This window comes from Leucopleurus acutus, assembly GCF_964270905.1.
Source record: "Leucopleurus acutus genome assembly, chromosome: 3".
In the NCBI taxonomy this organism is placed as follows: Eukaryota; Metazoa; Chordata; class Mammalia; order Artiodactyla; family Delphinidae; genus Leucopleurus; species Leucopleurus acutus.
Window position 1 is genome coordinate 2200525 of NC_139145.1, and position 18151 is coordinate 2218675.

General features: G+C 59.6%; 1 protein-coding gene across 1 annotated transcript in view; it reads left to right on the forward strand.

The window, feature by feature from the left end:
- The window catches only part of PIP5K1C (phosphatidylinositol-4-phosphate 5-kinase type 1 gamma), a gene marked incomplete at its 3' end in the record, with an annotated part of 57593 nt that overhangs the window by 18825 nt on the left and 20617 nt on the right, over nucleotides 1-18151 (forward strand). The window contains exons 2-5 of the mRNA XM_082836494.1: nucleotides 10053-10084; nucleotides 11510-11602; nucleotides 13455-13585; nucleotides 14404-14521. Of these exons, the coding sequence (XP_082692620.1) occupies nucleotides 10053-10084; nucleotides 11510-11602; nucleotides 13455-13585; nucleotides 14404-14521 (374 nt within the window). The remainder of the gene's footprint in view (nucleotides 1-10052; nucleotides 10085-11509; nucleotides 11603-13454; nucleotides 13586-14403; nucleotides 14522-18151) is intronic.

Sequence of the window (18151 nt, forward strand, 5' to 3'; positions counted from 1 at the left end):
GTATCCTGGGAGCTGCGGGTTGTGGAGCAGCATCGCTGCCGCCACCCACTGGATGCCAGGAGACCCCTAGTGGTGATGACCACAGATGTCCCCAGACATTGTGCAGTGTCCCATGGGAGCAGGCCACCATGGGTGAGAACCACCTTTAGGTCACTCCCCTCACCGGGACGCCTGGGTGGCCTCTGCTGGGTCTCCTCTGACCCTGCACGGAAACTGCTTGCTGACCCCTGACTTAAGGGATAAACAAAAAAAGATTCATTTAACCTGCATAGTAACACATTGTTGTCTTTTATTTTATTGTGTGCTTTTCTGGGTGTTTAAACTCTCTTCTTATTAAACATTAGGCAAGGAACCAGTTTCCCCTGGAGTATTTTATCTGTAAAACAGGACCCTATACCTAAGGGATGCTCACTGAGGTTGTTACGAGTGAAGGAATGAAGGAATGAGTGAACAGACAGGATATCATCTGGGAAGTCGCTTACTGGGGAAAATTTTTCATTCCTCACCTGGTTCCATTCACCGTTCCGGGGTGCAAAGTGATAAATGCAAAATCATAAGAGAAAACATATGCAAGAGGAAGGAAATAGCTTGTATTAATCCCCACACATTTTTTGGAGACCTGCCATCTGTTCTGAAGTTCCAGACCATGGCCCGAGTCCTCCCGCGGTGAGGCCCCACTCGCTACGCCACAGCCCCAGCTGGTTGGTGGCTGTGGACTCGGAGCCACCTGGCTGTGACGGGGAATCAGACCTCGGGTGTGGATTCCTCCAGTGGGCCCAGCCAAGCCCCGCTGTGGGCCGGGCGGGGCTTCCCAGCGTCCGTGTCTTCATCCATTCATTTGCTGACTCAGCGAGCACCTGCTGTGCGCTGAGCGCTGCTCTAGGCATCAGCTGTCACCTCCACAGGCCGTCTCCCGCGTGTCCCCAGCCCTGCGTGTCCAGCCACCTCCAGGATGTCCCTCCCGGGCCCCTGTCTCAGTGATAGGGGTCCCAGCCCCACTTCCTCCCATGACGGGGTCTCCTCATCCTGGCCGTCCCCCTCTGAGATTGCCCCCCGATCCGTCCATCCCCTTCTCTCCATCCTAGCCTTCCCTGCCCCAGCTCATTGGACCTGTAGTTACCATGCTCCTACTGTGTGGCAGCAGGCGGACTAGGTCTGGGGAAGAGGCTGTGAACGAGACAGTCCGGTCTCTGCTCTCCCAGGAAGGAGCAAGGCGATCAAGAAGTTAGCTTCAGACAGTGATGTGTATCATGAAATAAACGGGCGCGGTAGAGGGTGCAAGGGGTTGGGGGTGGGAAAGGGCCGGCGTGGTTGGGGAAGGTCTCTAGGACGAGACATTCATGCTGAGACCCGAGCGCGGAGGATAGGAGCCAGCCACGAGGAGGTGTAGGGATAGCACATCCCAGGCAGAGGGCACAGCAAGTGCAAAGGCCCTGAGGTAGGCACGTGCCTCCTCCAGCGTGTGATGAGCAACGCCTGTTACGCCGTGCCTCGGGCTTGGCACGCTGGTGCTCAGTAGTGTCCGCTACTGCCCCTGTGATCACTCGCATTCTTTGGGCAGAATCTGCTCAAAAATGTGTTTCTCCAAAGTTCAAAAACACCTGACATCAAAGGTGAAAATTCACCTTTAATCCGGAGGAAAAAGATTTTATTAAGGAAATCTTCAACCGTACTGAAAAGGTGAAAGAATTGGGCAGTGGACACTGACTGATTACCGCTTGGATCCTACAATTAACATTTTGCTGTATTTACTTCATCCCTCCATCCACCTGCCCATCACTCCTCCATCCTTCTCTCCACCTAATTTTACGGATGCATTTCAGAGTTGCAGACATCAACACGCTCCACCTGAAACACTTACGTACGTGTATCACTAACTAGAGTTTGATATTTTTCAACATGTTCTTTGGGATGTTAACTACTCTGATCAGTTATTAACTCTAGACTTCTTAGCCTTCCCTGTCATTAATGCTGGCGGTAAAAGTCTGAGGTAATATAAAAATATGAAAGTTCTTTATTTCTGTCACTGTGTGGTATTGACCACAGATTCACATCTATTCAGTGTCACACCAGGTGTGACCTTGGTGAAGGAAGGATTAGCAGCTGCCCTGTTAATGTCTTTTAATCAGAGAGGTCGTCTACATTTGACAGATTAAAATTAACCCAAGTGTGAAACCATGGATAGGTAGACATATAAGAGCAGATGGTGGGTGCAAAGGGCAGAAACTCCCAGATCCCACTTCTTCCTGACATGTCTGCAATATGACCTCAGGTGAGTCACTGGTATCTGTCTGGCCACCTTGCTCTGCTCCATTTAATTCAATGATTGGTCAGTTGGTTTTCTTAGATTTTCTAAAATTTTGTCTTTTTTCTTTTCAATACTCATTCCTTTCACTGCATTGGCCAGTGCCCCCACTGGAGTGGTAACCCTCACAGCTGAACTCCTTGTCTTGTGGTTGATATTAATATGTTTACTGTGTTTGCTTTGTAGTTTTTTTTGTTTGTTTTGTTTTTGTTTTGGCCATACTGCTCGGCATGTGTGATCTTAGTTCCGCAACCAGGGATCGAACCCGTGCCCCCTGCAGTGGAGGCGCAGAGTCCTAACCACTAGACTGCCAGGGAATTCCCCTACTTGTTTGTTATTTTTTTAAATAAATTTATTTATTTTATTTATTTATTTTTGGCTGCGTTGGGTCTTTATTGCTGCACGTGGGCTTTCTCTAGTTGTGGCGAGTGGGGGCTACTCTTCACTGTGGTGTGCGGGCTTCTCGTCGCGGTGGCTTTTCTTGTTGCAGAGCATGGGCTCTAGGCTCATGGGCTTCAGTAGTTGTGCGTGGGCTCAGTAGTTGTGGCTCACGGGCTCTAGAGCGCAGGCTCAGTAGTTGTGGTGCACGGGCTTAATTGCTCCGCGGCATGTGGGATCTTCTCGGACCAGGACTGGAACCCATGTCCCCTGCATTGGCAGGTGGATTCTTAAGCACTGCGCCACCAGGGAAGACCAGCAGGCGGATTCTTAACCACTGCACCACCAGGGAAGCCCACCCTACTTATTTTTTTGTTGTTGTTTTGTTTTGTTTTGTTTTTTTGGTATGCGGGCCTCTCACTGTTGTGGCCTCTCCCGTTGAGGAGCACAGGCTCCGGACGCACAGGCTCAGCGTCCATGGCTCACAGGCCCAGCCGCTCCACGGCATGTGGGATCTTCCCGGACCAGGGCACGAACCCGTGTCCACTGCATCGGCAGGCGGACTCTCAACCACTGCGCGCCACCAGGGAAGCCCCCTACTTATTTTTAAGTAAAGGTTGTTCCTGCCTCACGACCCACCCCCGCTTTTTTTTTTTTCCCCCTTTCCTGTAGTTTCTTAATAGTTTTTTGGACATGGCTTATTCTGAGGTGTGATCGTAAGGTTTTTCACCTTTGACTTGGGATAACTTCCTAAATTTCTCCAAACCCGTGCATCCCCTTCTGTAAAATGGTGGTAATGAAATGTGGTCATTAAATCAGGTGGTGTCTGGCTCAGGTACTCGCCGGCGTCCTCTGGCCACTGTGGAGGGAACAGACCACGAAGGGCAAGAACGTGGATCCAGGCAAATGAGGATGTTGGCCTTGTCTATGTAGATCTGCTCGCTTTTCAAGAAACCCAGGTTTATCTCCAAAACATTGTGATTTTGAAAGTTGACTCAACTCACATCAACGCTGTACGTCCAGAAAGAAAGCCCAGGTAGGGGGTTTCTGATGGTGTAACCGAGGGATATACTCGCCGAGCACAGGGCTGTGGAGTCAGGGGTGCCTGGGTTCACACCTCTGCCTGTGGCTTTCCCATGGGGACCGTCGCCTCAGGTCCCCATGCAGACTGGGGAGGCCAGTACCCATGTCACCCAGTCAGTGTGGCGTTAGGGATGAGTGGCGGGGCGGGGCGGGTGATCTGTGGGACAGGGCCCGCACAGCAGCAGGGCGTGACGCTGGCTGTCACTGCCGTGGTAAACGTCTCGTCCGAGGGCTTTCGACCACAGGGACTAGGGCAGACAGTCTCACCTGGGCAACCCTGTCCCCTGTAGTTGTCATGACTGGGTGGCCCCTGGCGTCCAGTGTGGGGGCAGGGTTGCAGCTCCACATCCCACAGCGCCCAGGACTGCTCCACAGAGAGCGACCCGGCCCTTGTGTCTGCAGTGCTGGGGGGCGGGCTGGGTCAGCGAGTGGACTTTGGGGGCACCCGGAGCCCCACACACTGTCTGCAGAGGGGAGAGGAGAGGCCGAGGCCGGGCTGCACAGAGTGTCACAGCTGACACGTCGGTGGGTTCTCCACAAGGTGAGAGCAGGAGGTGGGGGTCTGCGGCAGTGACTTCTGTCTGGTTTGACTGCAGTTGTGTGTGCGCGGAATCAGGAGCAAAACCTCGGGCCTGATCTTGCGTGTCTTTGCTTCACTTCTCCAGTAGCTGATTCTCACTGTGTTTTATGGATGTCTGGCCCCAGGATGGGTTGGAAATAGAAGGAAACACTGGTCCTTCTCCACAGGAGGTTGAGGGTGCGGTGGCCTGGAGGGTTGGCTGCCCTTCCTGAGCTCAGACACCTCCATATGGTTGCACGACCCTGTGTCAGAGGTGGGGAGACTGAGGCCTGCATACTCTTGCTTTGCAGCATCACTGCTAGAGGGGCAGGGTCTGGAGAAGGCTCTGGTGCCGCACATCACTGGGTGGTGTTTTTGCAACTAAAGGGATTCATTCCTTAAAAAAAAATTTTTTTTGAGATAGAGTTCACATACCATAAAGTTCACCCTTTTAAAATACACAATTCAGTTGTCTTTATTATGTTCGCTTTGTTGTGCCACCACCACCAAAATATAATTCCAGAACGTTCCATCCCCCCAGAAAGAAACCAGTTCCCATGAGCAGTCAGTCCCCATCCCCTTCCCCCAGCCCCTGACAGCCAGGAACCCACTCTCTGTCTCTGTGGATCTGCCTGTCCTGCACGTTTCCCATCAATGGAATGGAATCACCCACTATGTGTCCTTCTGCGTCTGTCTTCTCTCGCTGACCATCGTGTTCTCAGGGTCCATCCACGTTGCAGCGAATATCAGTGCTTCATGCCTTTTTAAGGATGAGTGATCTGCCGTGTGGCACGTTTAATGCTTTTGTGAGCGTGAGGAATGCAAGTTGGGCAGAGGAGGTAAAGTGCTCTGTCCTTTATCCCTCTCCCAAAGGAGTCCCTGGAACTGGATCCTTATATTCCTCTCGGAAGTGCTCTCGGTGTGGAGGTGTGGTACCTGCGTCAGTCAGCTACTGCTGTGTAACAGCCACCTCGGAACTGCGTGGCTGCAGACTGCACACGCTTGCCTGCGCTTCTGCCATCTGGGTTGGGTTCAGCGGGCGGCATGAAGTCTAGGAGGCTCCCGCGCTCACAGGCCTCAGGGGAGGGGGCTGCCTGCCCCCCCCGGGGGTCTCCCCCAGGGCCCCAGCAGGGACCCCGAGGGTGGAACCAGAAGCTGCCCACCTTCCTCACATCACACAGTCCCTTCTGTCGAATTCTGTAGCTCGGGGTGAGTCACACGGCTGCTGGCCACAGAGCCGTCCGTCCTTATGGGTTACAAGCAGATTTCCCGGTGTGGCTTGTGGGCAGCCCAGCCTGACCGGGGGCCCCAGCTTCCTGCCATGCCCATGGGATGCCCGGCTTCCCCGCGGCCTCCCTGCAGGACTCTGCTTCTGTGGCCAGACCTTTCCAGCTAATAGGGGAAGTGAGTGAGTGCTGGCCCTGGCACCGCTTCCTGCTTTCTCGGGCCTTGTGCTTTCTTGTTTGCTGAGTCACGGGGAGCCAGCCCTCTCCTGGGCACCAGTTGGGCAGTGCTCGGGGCACAGCCCCTGCAGTGACCCCACAGGCCTCATGTCCCCTGCCACCCCTTTCTGGAGGGACCTCTCCCCCTCAGCACTCAGAGAGCTCTGCAGGTGCCTGTTGGCAGGTGACAAAGCAGACCTGGTCCCCTGTAGTTGGGGGAAGATGCAACACACAAGCACCAGGTGGTGCCAAGTGGTGGGAAGAGAGAAAGCTGAGAGGTGGGGAGAGTGGCCTCAGAGGGGCAGTTTGGGGCGAGGTGGTCAGGGGACGGCTTTTCTGAGGGGGTGACGTCTGAGCCAGGTCTTGGATGAAGCAAGGGAGCAAACCTTGTAGGGGTCTTGGGAAGGTCATTTCAGGTGGTGGGAACAGCCCGTGCAAAGGCCCTGGGGCAGGACCAGGCCTGGCGTGTTGGAGGGACAGCAAGGAGGCCTGTATGTCTGGAGCAGAGTCAGCGAGGGGGAGACAGGGAGGGGGGAGGGCAGGGACGGGATGGGGCAGGTTGTGCAGGGCCCTGTGGGCCACAGGGAGGACTTGGGCTTTTACCTCCAGGGAGGTGGGACCCTGGAGGGCTGTGGGCAGAGGAGGGGTGGGGCCTGACTCAGGTGCTCACAGGCGCCCCCTGGTGGCTGCTGTGGGGAGGATAGGCTGGAGGGAGGGTGGGAGCTGGAGACCAGAGGGGAGGGGACTGAGCTGGTCCAGGTGGGAGAGGATGGGGGCTGAGAGGAGCCGGGGACAGTGGTGGACTCTGGGTAGACGTCAAGGTAGAAAAAACCTAGTGGTTTTGCTGAAGGACAGATGTTAAGGCCCCTCCCAGGGTCCTTGGGGAGCTTTCTCTGCCTTATTTTCCACATCAGATGTAGAGAAGCAGTCCTGTGTGTGCTGAGGAGGGGGTGGGTCCCTCGTCAGCGGGCTTCAGAGGTGTCTGCGGGGAGCCCGGCCCGAGGCACAGCTGTGCCCCCAGATTCCCCCAGGTCTCAGCTCTGCAGCGCCTCACACTCTCCTCCTCCCCCCCGGCTATTTTTAAAGCTTAATTTCCTTGAAAACAGGGTGGCTCATTCAAAAGATAATTGGTTACATCTTGGGCTGGGAGGAGTTCGACATCTTGGCTGGTCCCTGCCGCCCCTGGCCCGGTGGTGGAAGCGGGTGCAGGAACCGCATGGCCCCCGGCAACAGGGTCACCTGGTCAGGAGGGCGACCGACAGACGAGGTTCCAAAAGGGAATTGCAGAGAGTGAGTGAGAGCGTGTGGATGGCGGGACCCGGGGAGGCCATGAGGAGGCCCCTCCGAGGGGACAGGGGACGTCGGGGAGAGTGTCCGGGCAGAGGGCGCGGCGCCGTCCCCGGTGTTCCATCCATTCTCTGTCCTCCCCTCGCTCTGTCCCTGCCCTATGACCTGGGCCAGCGTGGAGCCTGCCTGCTGCCCGTCCTGGCCTCACGCCTGTGGGTATTCCGGGTGGGGTGGGTCTCCCCCTTCAGCAGCCAGGAGAGGCAGGGGGGCCTGGGGGTGAGATCCAGGCACAAAGCGGGGAGACCCTGAGGTCAGTCCCTCAAGTGTCCCCAGGCAGGGCGGACCCGGCTGGGACTTTGCGTCCGATGCTGGTGTTGGCCAGGCCGCTCCCACAGGCCTGAGACTGCAGAGGCCTCGGTGGTGGGCTGGGGCTTGGGGGGGAATCGGGACCACCGTGTTGGACCAGCTGGACCCCGGGATGAGGGGCCGGGAGCTGCAGAGGATCGGGTGGGCACAGGGGTTGGGCTGTGGGCTCAGGTGCCCCAGGTGGGCCGAGAAGGGGCTGCCTGGGGTCAGACGAAGTCTGGAATGTTCTGCGCGGTCCACTGCCGCTTCCTGCCTTGTTCGCTCTTCCTTCCCCCAGACACAAAACCATGCATTGTTCTGCTGTTGGACAGCCAACGAAAATATTATGTCGGCTTTCCAGCACCTTCCGCCACCCCCCCGGGCCTCGGGAAGGGCTGAGCCCAGGTTCGTCCCTGTGGCCAGGGAGCCCGGGCTGGGAGGCCTGCGTGTTGCTGGCGGGCGTGACTGTTGTGACCCACATGTGGCTGGCGTTTCCCGTTCTGGTGGTGGTATGCGCCTTCCAGGGCCCGTGGGCTTTGTCCTCTGGGGGTGGGGGTTCCCTTCTGTGGGCCATGCTGCCACGAAGCGCCCAGCTGGCTGCCCACCTGGCCTCAGTTTCCTGTCTTCTGGGGGTCGCGCACAGAGATGGGCACTCAGGGGAGTCCCTACCCTGTCCAGCCTGGCTGCACCACGGCCGTGTCGTCTTGGGTTTATGTTCTTTATTGAGAGATAATTCATAGATACCATAAAATTCCCTATTAAGTGTACAATTCAGTGTTTCTTGCACAGTGTTGTGCAGCCGTTACCACTGATTCCAGAACATTCTCATCCTCCCAGAGGAAGCTGAATGCCCGTTCGCTGTCAGTCCCCAGCCCCCAGCCCTGGCCCAAGCCGGGTGGATAGAGTGGGTGTTCTGACCCCTGACCTGGGCCTGCTGCTCCCCGGCTGCCCTTGTTCCCCCCACCCCCCTCCGTGGGTGTCTCTCCTCCCCCACCCCTACCTTCCCCGGATGGCCTTGTCTGCTCTTGGGGCTCGAACCCCCTCTACCCCCGGACAGCTGCCTACAGCCCTGTCTCCACCCTGGGCCTCCCCGAGCTCCTGACTCAGGGTCCAGCTGCCCCTTGACGTCTTCACGCAGGGGGTTCACGGGGCTCTCGCACTCAGCATGGCCATCCTGCACCCAACCACCCCCCAAACCTGCTCCTGCTGGGTCCCCCATCTTGGTTGAGGCAGCTCTCTCCTGTGAGTCGCTCCAAGATCCTGAGTCATTCCCGACTCCTCACTTTTCTTCACTCCGCCCCCAGTGCACACAGCCTGTCTATCCTGACTTCAGAGCTAACCAGAATCCTCCCACTTCTCACTCACCCCTCCACAGCAGCCACCCTGGTCCACCCCATCATCTCCCACCTGGACCAGCGCGGTCCCCGCCCCACTGGTCCCCGGCTCTGTCCTCACCCTGTCTGTCCTCCCACGGCCACCAGAGGGCACCTGAGTCAGGTCGGTGTGTTTCCCACCCCCGGTCCTGCAGGACTCCCGCCTCCCTGGGGTAAAAGCCCAAGTCCTCCCTTGCTGATCTGACCCCCAACCTGTCACCCCAAGTCATCCTGCTGGCACTCGCTGCACTGTCCAGGCCCTTCTCTGCTCCCCCTGGGCTGTGAGCCCTTGAAGGCGGGGGACGGGACTGTCCTGGTCACCACTTGCCTCCCCTCTCCAAGCTGACACCTGGTAGATACCGATGTCTGAGTTTCCTGTTGCAGCTGTGACAAATCACCACAAACTTGATCTGAAACCAGACAGATTGGTTCTCTGACAGTCCTGGAGGTGAGGAGTCTGACTGGGGCCTCACGGGGCTAAATCCAGGCGTGGGCAGGGCTGGTTCCTACCAGAGGCTCCAGCGCAGCATCGGTTCCCACCTTTTCCAGCTTCTAGAGGCGCCGCACCCCTGGCTCGCGGCCCCTCCTGCATCCTCACAGCCAGCAGCGCAGCATCTCCCGTCTCTCTCTGCCTCTGATCCTCCTGCCTCCCTCTTATAAGGACTCTGTGATGACGCTGGGCCCCCCAGGGAATCCAGGGTCATCCCCGTCTCAGGGGCCTCAACTTAACCCCACCTTTAAAGCCCATTCTGGGATCAGAATGTGGACATCCTTGGGGCGACAGATATCTGCTGATCACACTCACTGAACAGATAATCCTCGGCAGAAGCCTGCTTTCTGGGTGAGGACACCGAGGTCAGACAGGTCAGTGGTTGGCCTGAGGCCTCCCCACGTGAGCCTCCTGGGCCCCCCGGACCCCAGCTGGGAGCCAGGCAGCATCCTTGGCTGGCCCGGCTGCCTCGGGAGCCGCGCCGTCACTCCAGCCTGGGCCCCAGCCACCTACTGCTGCTGCCCCGTCCCTGCGACGACCACCTGCCCTCGCCCAGGGCCCTCCTGGCGGTGGGCTGTGCCGTTTCTCCTCTCCCGCCCCCCATCTGTGCGGCCACGTCGTGGTGGTCGCTCCCGCAGCTTTTCCCGCCTCGGGGCCCCTCGTCCAGCCCGTCTGCATCACGTCCCCAGGCCATTGGCCATGTGGGGTCCTCACGGCCTTGCCAGGGGCGCAGGGTGTGTGTATGGTGGCACCTCCATGTCCAGACTGAAGTCTCCCTTCTCCCCCTCAGGTTCGGCCCCGAAGAAGACGACCCCAGTGGAGGTGAGTGTCCCATGGGCCCCACCCTGGCCTGCCTCCCGAAGGTGGACTGGAAGCGCCCGGCCCAGCCCGCATCCTGCTCCGTGGCCTCGGGCATCTCCCTGCACCTCTCTGGGCCCCAGATGCTGGCCAAGCAAATAAGCAACTGTCGTCAGACGGTGAAAACCTGTCTGTCCCGCCAGCATCTTGAGTTTCAGGGAGGCGTGGGGCGGGTGGGGAGGGCTCCGAGGATCCTACCCTGGGCTGTCCGGGAGCGGGGAGGCGGAAGGGACCTGGAGAGGGTGGTGCCATCGCCCGCCAGCCGCGCCTCCAGGACGGCGCCCTAGCAGCCCCACACACCTGTCCGGGTCCCTCCAGTCCTGTCCGCTTGCGTGAGCCCCTGGCGCCCAGTCCCTGGTCAGTTTCCGGTCACTCCCGGAGGCCGCCTGCGAGGGGCGTCTGTGAGCCCTGTTGTCCAAGGAGCCGCGGACAGCGGGTTAGAGGCAGCCCAGGTGCACAGGAGCCCCCGCCCTGCCCGGGTGTCTGCCTTCCCTCCCAGCCAGGCTCCTCTCCCAGGACGCGGCTGGGCACTCAGGTCCTTCTTAGGTGAGCTTTGTCCACCTGCTGGGGTCCCGGAGGGCATCCAGGCCACAGGCAGTGGGGAGCCAGAGATGGGTGCGGAGCAGGGCTGGCAACTAACGTTCCCTGAGCGGAGCCTGGCCCCTGGCGGTCAGCAGAACAGGCTGGTCTGAGCCCTTCAGGTGGCGGCAGGTGCTTCTTAAATGTCTGTGACTCGTGGAGCCCCGGCCCTGAGCTGGCACCTGTGTCCCTCCAGGCCCCACTGCCCCATCCACCATCCTCCCCCAGTGATGTCACACACGGGGGCCAGCGGCTCCCACACGACTTTGCTGGGATGCCACATGTGTCCCCTGGAGCTGGCAGGAGCCAGCCTGCTCCCAGGCCAGCGGGACTTCTTCCCTCAGGGAGGAGATGCTGTTTGCAGTCATTCCAGCCCAGAGGGTCTCACCTGGCCATGTCTGGGGGCGTCTGTGGTTGTCACAACTGGGGGGCTCCTGGCAGCGAGTGGGGGGGGGCCAGGGATGCTGCTCCACACCCCACAGCGCCCAGGACGGCCTCACAGAGTGACCAGCCCCAAGTCAGCAGTGCCAGGTTGGGGGAGACCCTGAAATTGGGGCTCTTCTCCCCCCGCCTGCAGAGGGCTGGGGCTGCCGACCTTCCTGCTTTCTAGAGGAGCTGGCGGTCCTGGTCTGGGGGTGGCCCCCCGGGCGTGGAGCCCGAGTGCCCTGCATCCCGCCCCCAGCGGCCCCCGCCCTGGGCTCCAGCCGGGCGGCGATGAAGCCCCTTCTCGGCAGGATTTCCAGAGCACTCTGGCCCCTGCAGCAGTGCCTCGTTGCCAGTTCTAAACACTTCCTGCTTCCTGTTCTCCAGGCCCCATTGATGACTGGACAGCCGGGCCCTGGCCACGGGAAGAAGCTGGGTCATCGGGGTGTGGACGCATCTGGCGAAACCACCTACAAGAAGGTTCCTGCTCTGCCCTCCGTCGGCGGGGGTGGGACGAGGGGTCCTCGTGGGTGCATCGGGCCCTGAAGGTCGGGTGTGGGCCGCGGCCGTAGGTGGCTGGAGACTAGGTGGCTGGAGACAGTTGCTCTCGGTTGCTGGTTGCCGGCAGGTGCTCTGAGGCTGTACCACCTGCCGGGCTCCTTGAGTCACCTGTGGCCTTGGATGTGACCTTGGGCAAGAGGAAATCACAGCTCCCTCCCTTCCCTCTGAAAGTGGGGCTGAGGAGAGGAGGGTTCGGGCCGGGGATGTGAGAGGCAACCCTGGGCCCCGCTGCCTCTGGTCCCCGCCCTCCCCCCGCCTTGCTGCGCCTCCTAAAATACCAGCTTTGCTGGAAGCCAGTGCATGCAGCCTATGAGTCACCCTTCTGAAGTGTTCAGTTAGGTGGTTTCTAGAGTATTCAGAGCTGTACAGCAATTGCCAGGGTCAACTTTAAAACATTTCTGTTAACCTCCAAGAGAAGCCCCGTACCCCTTCGCCTCCTCCACCCCCTCCCCAGCCCCTGACAGTGAGGAACCCACTCTCTGTCCCTGTGGATCTGCCTGTTCTGGACGTTTCCTGTCAGTGGAATCACACCCTGTGTGTCCTTCTGCGTCTGCTGCTCTCACTGAGCATCGTGTTCTCAGGGTCCGTCCACGCTGTAGCGAGTGTCGGGGCTTCCCCCCTCTTCATGGCCGAGTGATGAAGGGGGAAGCATTTATCGCGTGTGTGGAGGGGGAAGCATTTTGTGTATCCACCGTCCATCGATGGACACTTGGGTTGTTTCCACTTTTCGGCTGTTGTGAGTTGTGCTGCTGTGAAGGTTTGTGTACTTTCGTGTGGACTGTGCTTCTCTCTCTGGGCTGCACACCTAGGGGTGGAACTGCTGAGTCCCATGAGAGCCATATGTAACCCAGTGGAGGAGCTGCCAGACTGTCCACAGCGGCTGCCCTTTTTTCCATTCTCAGCAGCTGAGCACAAGGATTCCACTCTGGGCCTCCATGGTGCTTGTTGTCTGTCTGTCTGGTTCTGTCCCTCCCAGCACGTGGGAAGCGCGTCTCACTGTGTCCTGATTTGCATCTTCCTGGTGGCTGGTGGTGTTCAGCACCTTCTCCTGTGCTTGTGGACTGTCTGCATATCTTCTCTGGAGAACTGTGTTCAGTCAGTAGCATCTTGAGGGAGTGTCTCGCGGGGGGTTTCAGGAAGAGAGGCAGGTGCCGGGGAAGGGCTTGCTCCTGCAGTGGGGGTGCTGGGGACCAGAGTCAGTGGCTTGGGGGCCGAGGTGTCTTTCCTCAGTGGTGGGCACGTTGCTTAGGGCTCACAGTGACAGTAACATGAGCGGCGGTGCTGACAGATGGACAGGCAGCTGGTGCTTCTCCAGTGTGGGCGGGCATGAGGGTGGCCCCGGGAGGGCTGACGCTGTCACCTCCATCCTCGACCGGTGTGGGGACCGAGGAATAGAGAGGCAGAGACCCTCGAAGGTGGACAGATGGAACCCTGGTCTCGGAAGTGCAGCCTGGGCACTGCTGTGTATTGTGCCCTCCCCGCAAAGGAAACCCTGGCAAAATCCCCCAAAGACCCTTGCTGTGTTGGGGCAGTTTTGAGATGTGGGAACCTTCTAGAAGCTGGATAGAAAACAGGCCTTGGGGCCGCGCCAGGTGGTGTTGGCGTCTCAGCCAGGCCACTTCCTTGCTGTGTGGTTGTGCAGGCTGAGCGACAGGCCAGATGCCGCCCCCCTGTCCCAAGGGGGCCTCCCACCTTGCTTCTCACCCTGGCGGCCGAGGGCTGGGCCAGGGACCGGCCCCGGGGGTCTTGATGTGGCTGGGTTTCTCCGCAGACCACGTCCTCCACCCTGAAGGGGGCCATCCAGCTGGGCATTGGCTACACCGTGGGCAACCTGAGCTCCAAGCCGGAGCGCGACGTGCTCATGCAGGACTTCTACGTGGTGGAGAGCATTTTCTTCCCCAGGTACCTGGCCCGGCCTGCAGGGGCAGCTCCCGTGCCTTCAGCAGCTCGCCCTGCTCGCAGACAGCGGTGCTAGGAAATAGTCTTCCCGTTCTCTCAGCTCCTTTCTCTGCCAAAAATAGCACTGGCCCCTCCTGGGGTCTCCTGGTTTTGAGGTCCAGCCCTGTGTCAGGATGTTAGTTTGCTGCTGAATCACAGGGACGCAATGTAATGGGGACTTTTAAAAACAGGGAAAGACAGAAGTTTGTTGTTTCTCGTGTGTGTGTGTGTGCCTGTGTGTGCGCCCGCTTGCGCGCGACACACTCACACACTGATAGTCTAGGGCTGGTCAGGTGGCTCCGTGATGTTAGGGGGCCCGGATTCCTTCTGGTTTCTCCAGCATCTTCAATATGCTGCTTTACTTACCAGTGGCCCCCGGGGGCTGCCTAGGCTCCTGCCATCACACCTGCATTCCAATAGCAGGAAGGAGGAGAAGGAGAGCACATGCCCCTGCCCTTTAAGGGCATGACCAGGAAAGGACCCACATCATTTCTCCTCCACTCACAGGGGATTGGCTGAGCACAGCTCCCTGACCACACCAGGCTGTGGGAGAGGCTGGCAGTGGTCTTATTCTGGGCAGCCATGTGTACACCCAATGCTGTGGGCTCTGTTGCTGATGAAAGGAGGGTGGTTGTTGGGGGACAGCCCGAGGCTGGCCATGGCCCTTTGTCCCATCGGGAGCCCTGTGTTGCTTTTTGGATTGGCTCTTTGGGGACCTTGGGGCTGAGCCTGGGCCTGGGCAGGCAGGTCCCTCACAGACCTCCCCCCTGCTTCCTCTGCAGTGAAGGCAGCAACCTCACCCCCGCCCATCACTTCCAGGACTTCAGGTTCAAGACCTATGCGCCTGTCGCCTTCCGCTACTTCCGGGAGCTCTTTGGGATCCGGCCGGATGACTACTTGGTGAGTGTGTCCTCGGCTGCTGCTGCGTCGCCAGCCCCCCGGCTCCAGCCCAGGCTCGCCGGCTCAGATCACCACCTGTTTGTTGTCTCTTGGTCTCTGTGGGGCAGGAACGTGGGTGCAGCGTCGCCGGGCTCCCTGCTCAGGTTGTAGTCGGGGCGGGCCGGACTTGGTTCTCGCTGGCTGTTGGCCGGGCCGTCTGTTCCTTCCAGACATTACAGTCTTCTGTGCGCTCATCCTGGAGGGACTGTCCCGTCACCGGCCATGCTTGTGCTCCTGGCCACCAGCCTGGACTCTGTCCTCCCGGCTCCGCTGTGGTTTTAGTCTCTCAAGTTAGAAAAAACAAAACCTAGGCCAGACCCTCTGACCTCGCATCCCTGTCAGGACTCCTGAAGGTCACGTCCAGATGGGGCTTCACGGCAGCAGCGTCTGGGTCATCGGCCAGAGTCTCCACTTCAGAAGGTCCGGCTGGTCTGTTCCAGGCCCGCCTGGTCACACGTTGTGACTTTGCACGTGGAGGCCTCGGCGTCTGCGAAGACGCCCACGTCTGACCTCCTGGCACCTGCCATCTCCGGGGAGACCCGATCCGTGGGTTTGGGGGGCCTTGACTGTGTTCCGATTGCTCCCGTTCGGGTCTTAATCTGTGGGAAGGCTGTGCCCTGAGCCGGGGCCACGTCCTTCTGGAGGCCCAGCGTTTGCTCCGGCCGGGGACACATGTGATCTGGGGCTCCCCAGCTCTGCCCGGTCAGTGCCCAGAAGTCACCGAGTCCCACGCGACCTCCCCCATCCCAGCCCTGGGAAGAGCTTCCCTCGTCTGCGAGCCCCGCGGCGCGCGGAGGAGCATTTCGTGTGCAGCCTGGCGGTTCTACAGCAGAAAGGACGCCGGTTACCCAGACTCTGTGTTGTCATGTCACCAGGAGGGGAGACCTACGGCCTTGTTCACAGCTGGGGAGAAATGGCCTCGGTGTCCATTAGCAGGGAGTGGACAGTGGAACTGCCACGTCCACAGAGGTGGGCCACGGAGATGGCTGGGGCCTGATCTCGAACTTGATAAGTAAAGTGTAGGGACCTCAGACGTCTGAGGTCACCCAGCCCCACCTTGGCGACCTTCAACTTCATTCTCCCTGCTCCTCCCAGACGGGGAGTGTTCTCGTTTCTCCCTAACCTCCACTCCCACCAACACCGCCAGGGACAGGCAGGCAGCAGCCCTGCGGCCTCCAACATAGGCCACGGAGGGAGCGTGAGCCTGGAATGGCAGCAGGAGGGCGGAGATGGCCTGGGTGTTCTGGGCCACAGGGCCCTGGCGGGCTGGAAACTCGCTGGAAGGTTCAGACTTAAGGCGTGTCCATCCTGGGCCTGAGGGGGTGGGGGTGCTGCAGACAGGGCCTCGGGGAGCCTGCTGGGGTCGGCCGTCGGGGAGCAAGCCGGGAAACACGGCAAGGAAATGGGTGCCGTGCGGAGGGCAAGCGGAGCCCCTCAGCCTGTGGGCCGGGTTGCTCCGAGCTGCAGGAGTGAAGCCTGCGCGGCGGGGCAGGGATGGACCGGGCACCCGGACTGTCCCTCGCCGGCTCTGCCTCCCCCGGGGTTCCCCTCTCCTCCACGGTCACGGCCTCGGCCCCTGGCTGCCACCCCCTGCCCCAGCTACAGGCGCCAGGCCCGAGTTTCTTTGTGCATAGTCACTCTCACCCCTTGTGAGACCCCTGTGCTCTCCTGGGGTTAAATGTCATTTAATCTCAGCTCAGGACAGCAGGGCATGGGGGTGGGGTGGGGTGGCGGGCTGTTTCCTGAATCGGGGGTCGTCTGCCCATGACCCCGTCCTGACGGTGGGTTACCTGGCTCAGGAGCCCCTGCTTGTCACCCGCCTGCCCCTCGGCAGTGGCGCCTAGTGCGGCCCAAGACCCACGGCCCCGACCAAGCTGCTCACCAGGGCAGCTGCTGTCAGCCATCTGGTTCCAGAACTTTCTCCTCCCGTAGATCTATCCTGTACAGAACTGGACACTTCCCTCTGCTGGGTTTTCCGCTCGACGTCCCTGCTCTCCTGCAGGGTGCTTCGCTGTAGTCTGTGCCCAGAGGTGCCCGGTGGTGGCTGCGGGCCCATGCCTGGCGGAGCGCAAGGAGGGCGGGGCACCTGGGCGGGGCCTCTGTGCTGTGGATGTTTGTGGCTAGTGGCTACAGGCGGAGCGGGGATGGACAATGGCTGTGGCCGCAGCTGCACGCCCCTCGCCCCCGTCCGAGCCTTCCCTGAGCTGCTCTTGCTCCTACGGCCAGCCCTGCTGTCGGACGCATTGGAATCTGGCCACTCCTCGTCCTCCACTGATGCCCCTGGCCAGCCCCCGCCCCGCCTACCTGGGCACCCCGTCGGGCTTGCACCCCCAAAGTCCAGAGGGGCCTCTTAAGGCACAGATCACACCATGTCACTCCCTAGCTGTCCCCACACTCGGAATAAAGGTCGGCCTCCTTGGTTCCCTTCCCAACCGAACTCCGCTGCACCATCCCCTTGGCCACCCGGCCTCCTCCCTATGCTGTCCTCCACCATCTGCACGCGCTCAGGGCCTTTGCATGGGCTCAGTCACATTCTTTTGCTCGATGTTGGCTCCTCAGGGGACACACCTTTCCTGGCCACCTGGCCAGCGTAACTGCCTCCAGCACGTCTGCCTTTCAACCGCGGGATGTTTCTCTGTGCCCTTTGTCACCATCTGACACACTGTGTATTACTTTATTTATCTGTCTGGCTTCAACTAGAATGTCAGCTCCAGGGCTTCCCTGGTGGCACAGTGGTTAAGAACCCGCCTGCCAATGCAGGGGACACGGGTTAGAGCCCTGGGCCAGGAAGATCCCACATGCTGCAGAGCAACTAAGCCCGTGTGCCACAACTACTGAGCCTGTGTTCTAGAGCCTGTGAGCCACAAGTACTGAAGCCCACGTGCCACAACTACTGAGCCCGCGAGCCTCGAGCCCCTGCTCCACAACAAGAGAAGCCACCGTGATGAGAAACCCGTGCACCACAGTGAAGAGTAGCCCCCGCTCACCACAACTAGAGAAAGCCCGCGCACAGCAATGAAGACCCAACACAGCAAAAACTAAAAATAAAATAAATTAACAAAAAAAAAAGCATGTCAGCTCCAGGAGCCAAGGATTCGGACTGTTTTGTTTACTGCTGTGTCCCCGGTGCTAAGACTGGGCTTCAGAATCCCTGGTGGGAGGACTGACTGTCCCCCCACCACTCCAGGAGAGATGCCGGAAGTGTTAGTGCCTCACTCGGGGTGGCCCCCGCCTGGGCCCCTGAGTGACAGCGAAGAACACAGTCCCAGCTGACCCACAGCAGACGCACTGTGAGTGCTGTCTGGGGGCTGCTTGTTAGTTGGCATATCCTGACTGTGCTGACTGCCGTATGAGCTGGCTTCTGCCTCCATCACACTGAGTGGGGGCAATAAAACTGCCGGCTCCTACCTCTCAAGGCTGAGGTCAGGCACCAGCAGACCAGGGGGTGCATGGAAATATGCTTGGGTGTCAGGTAGTACTGAGAAAGTGGCAGTTGGCTTTTGGTCAAGGGACTGAGGAAGGCCCCTCTCCTCCTTTGGACCTGAGTCTGCCTCTGCTGGTGCTCCTGAGAGTCAGTAATACGTGAGAAAC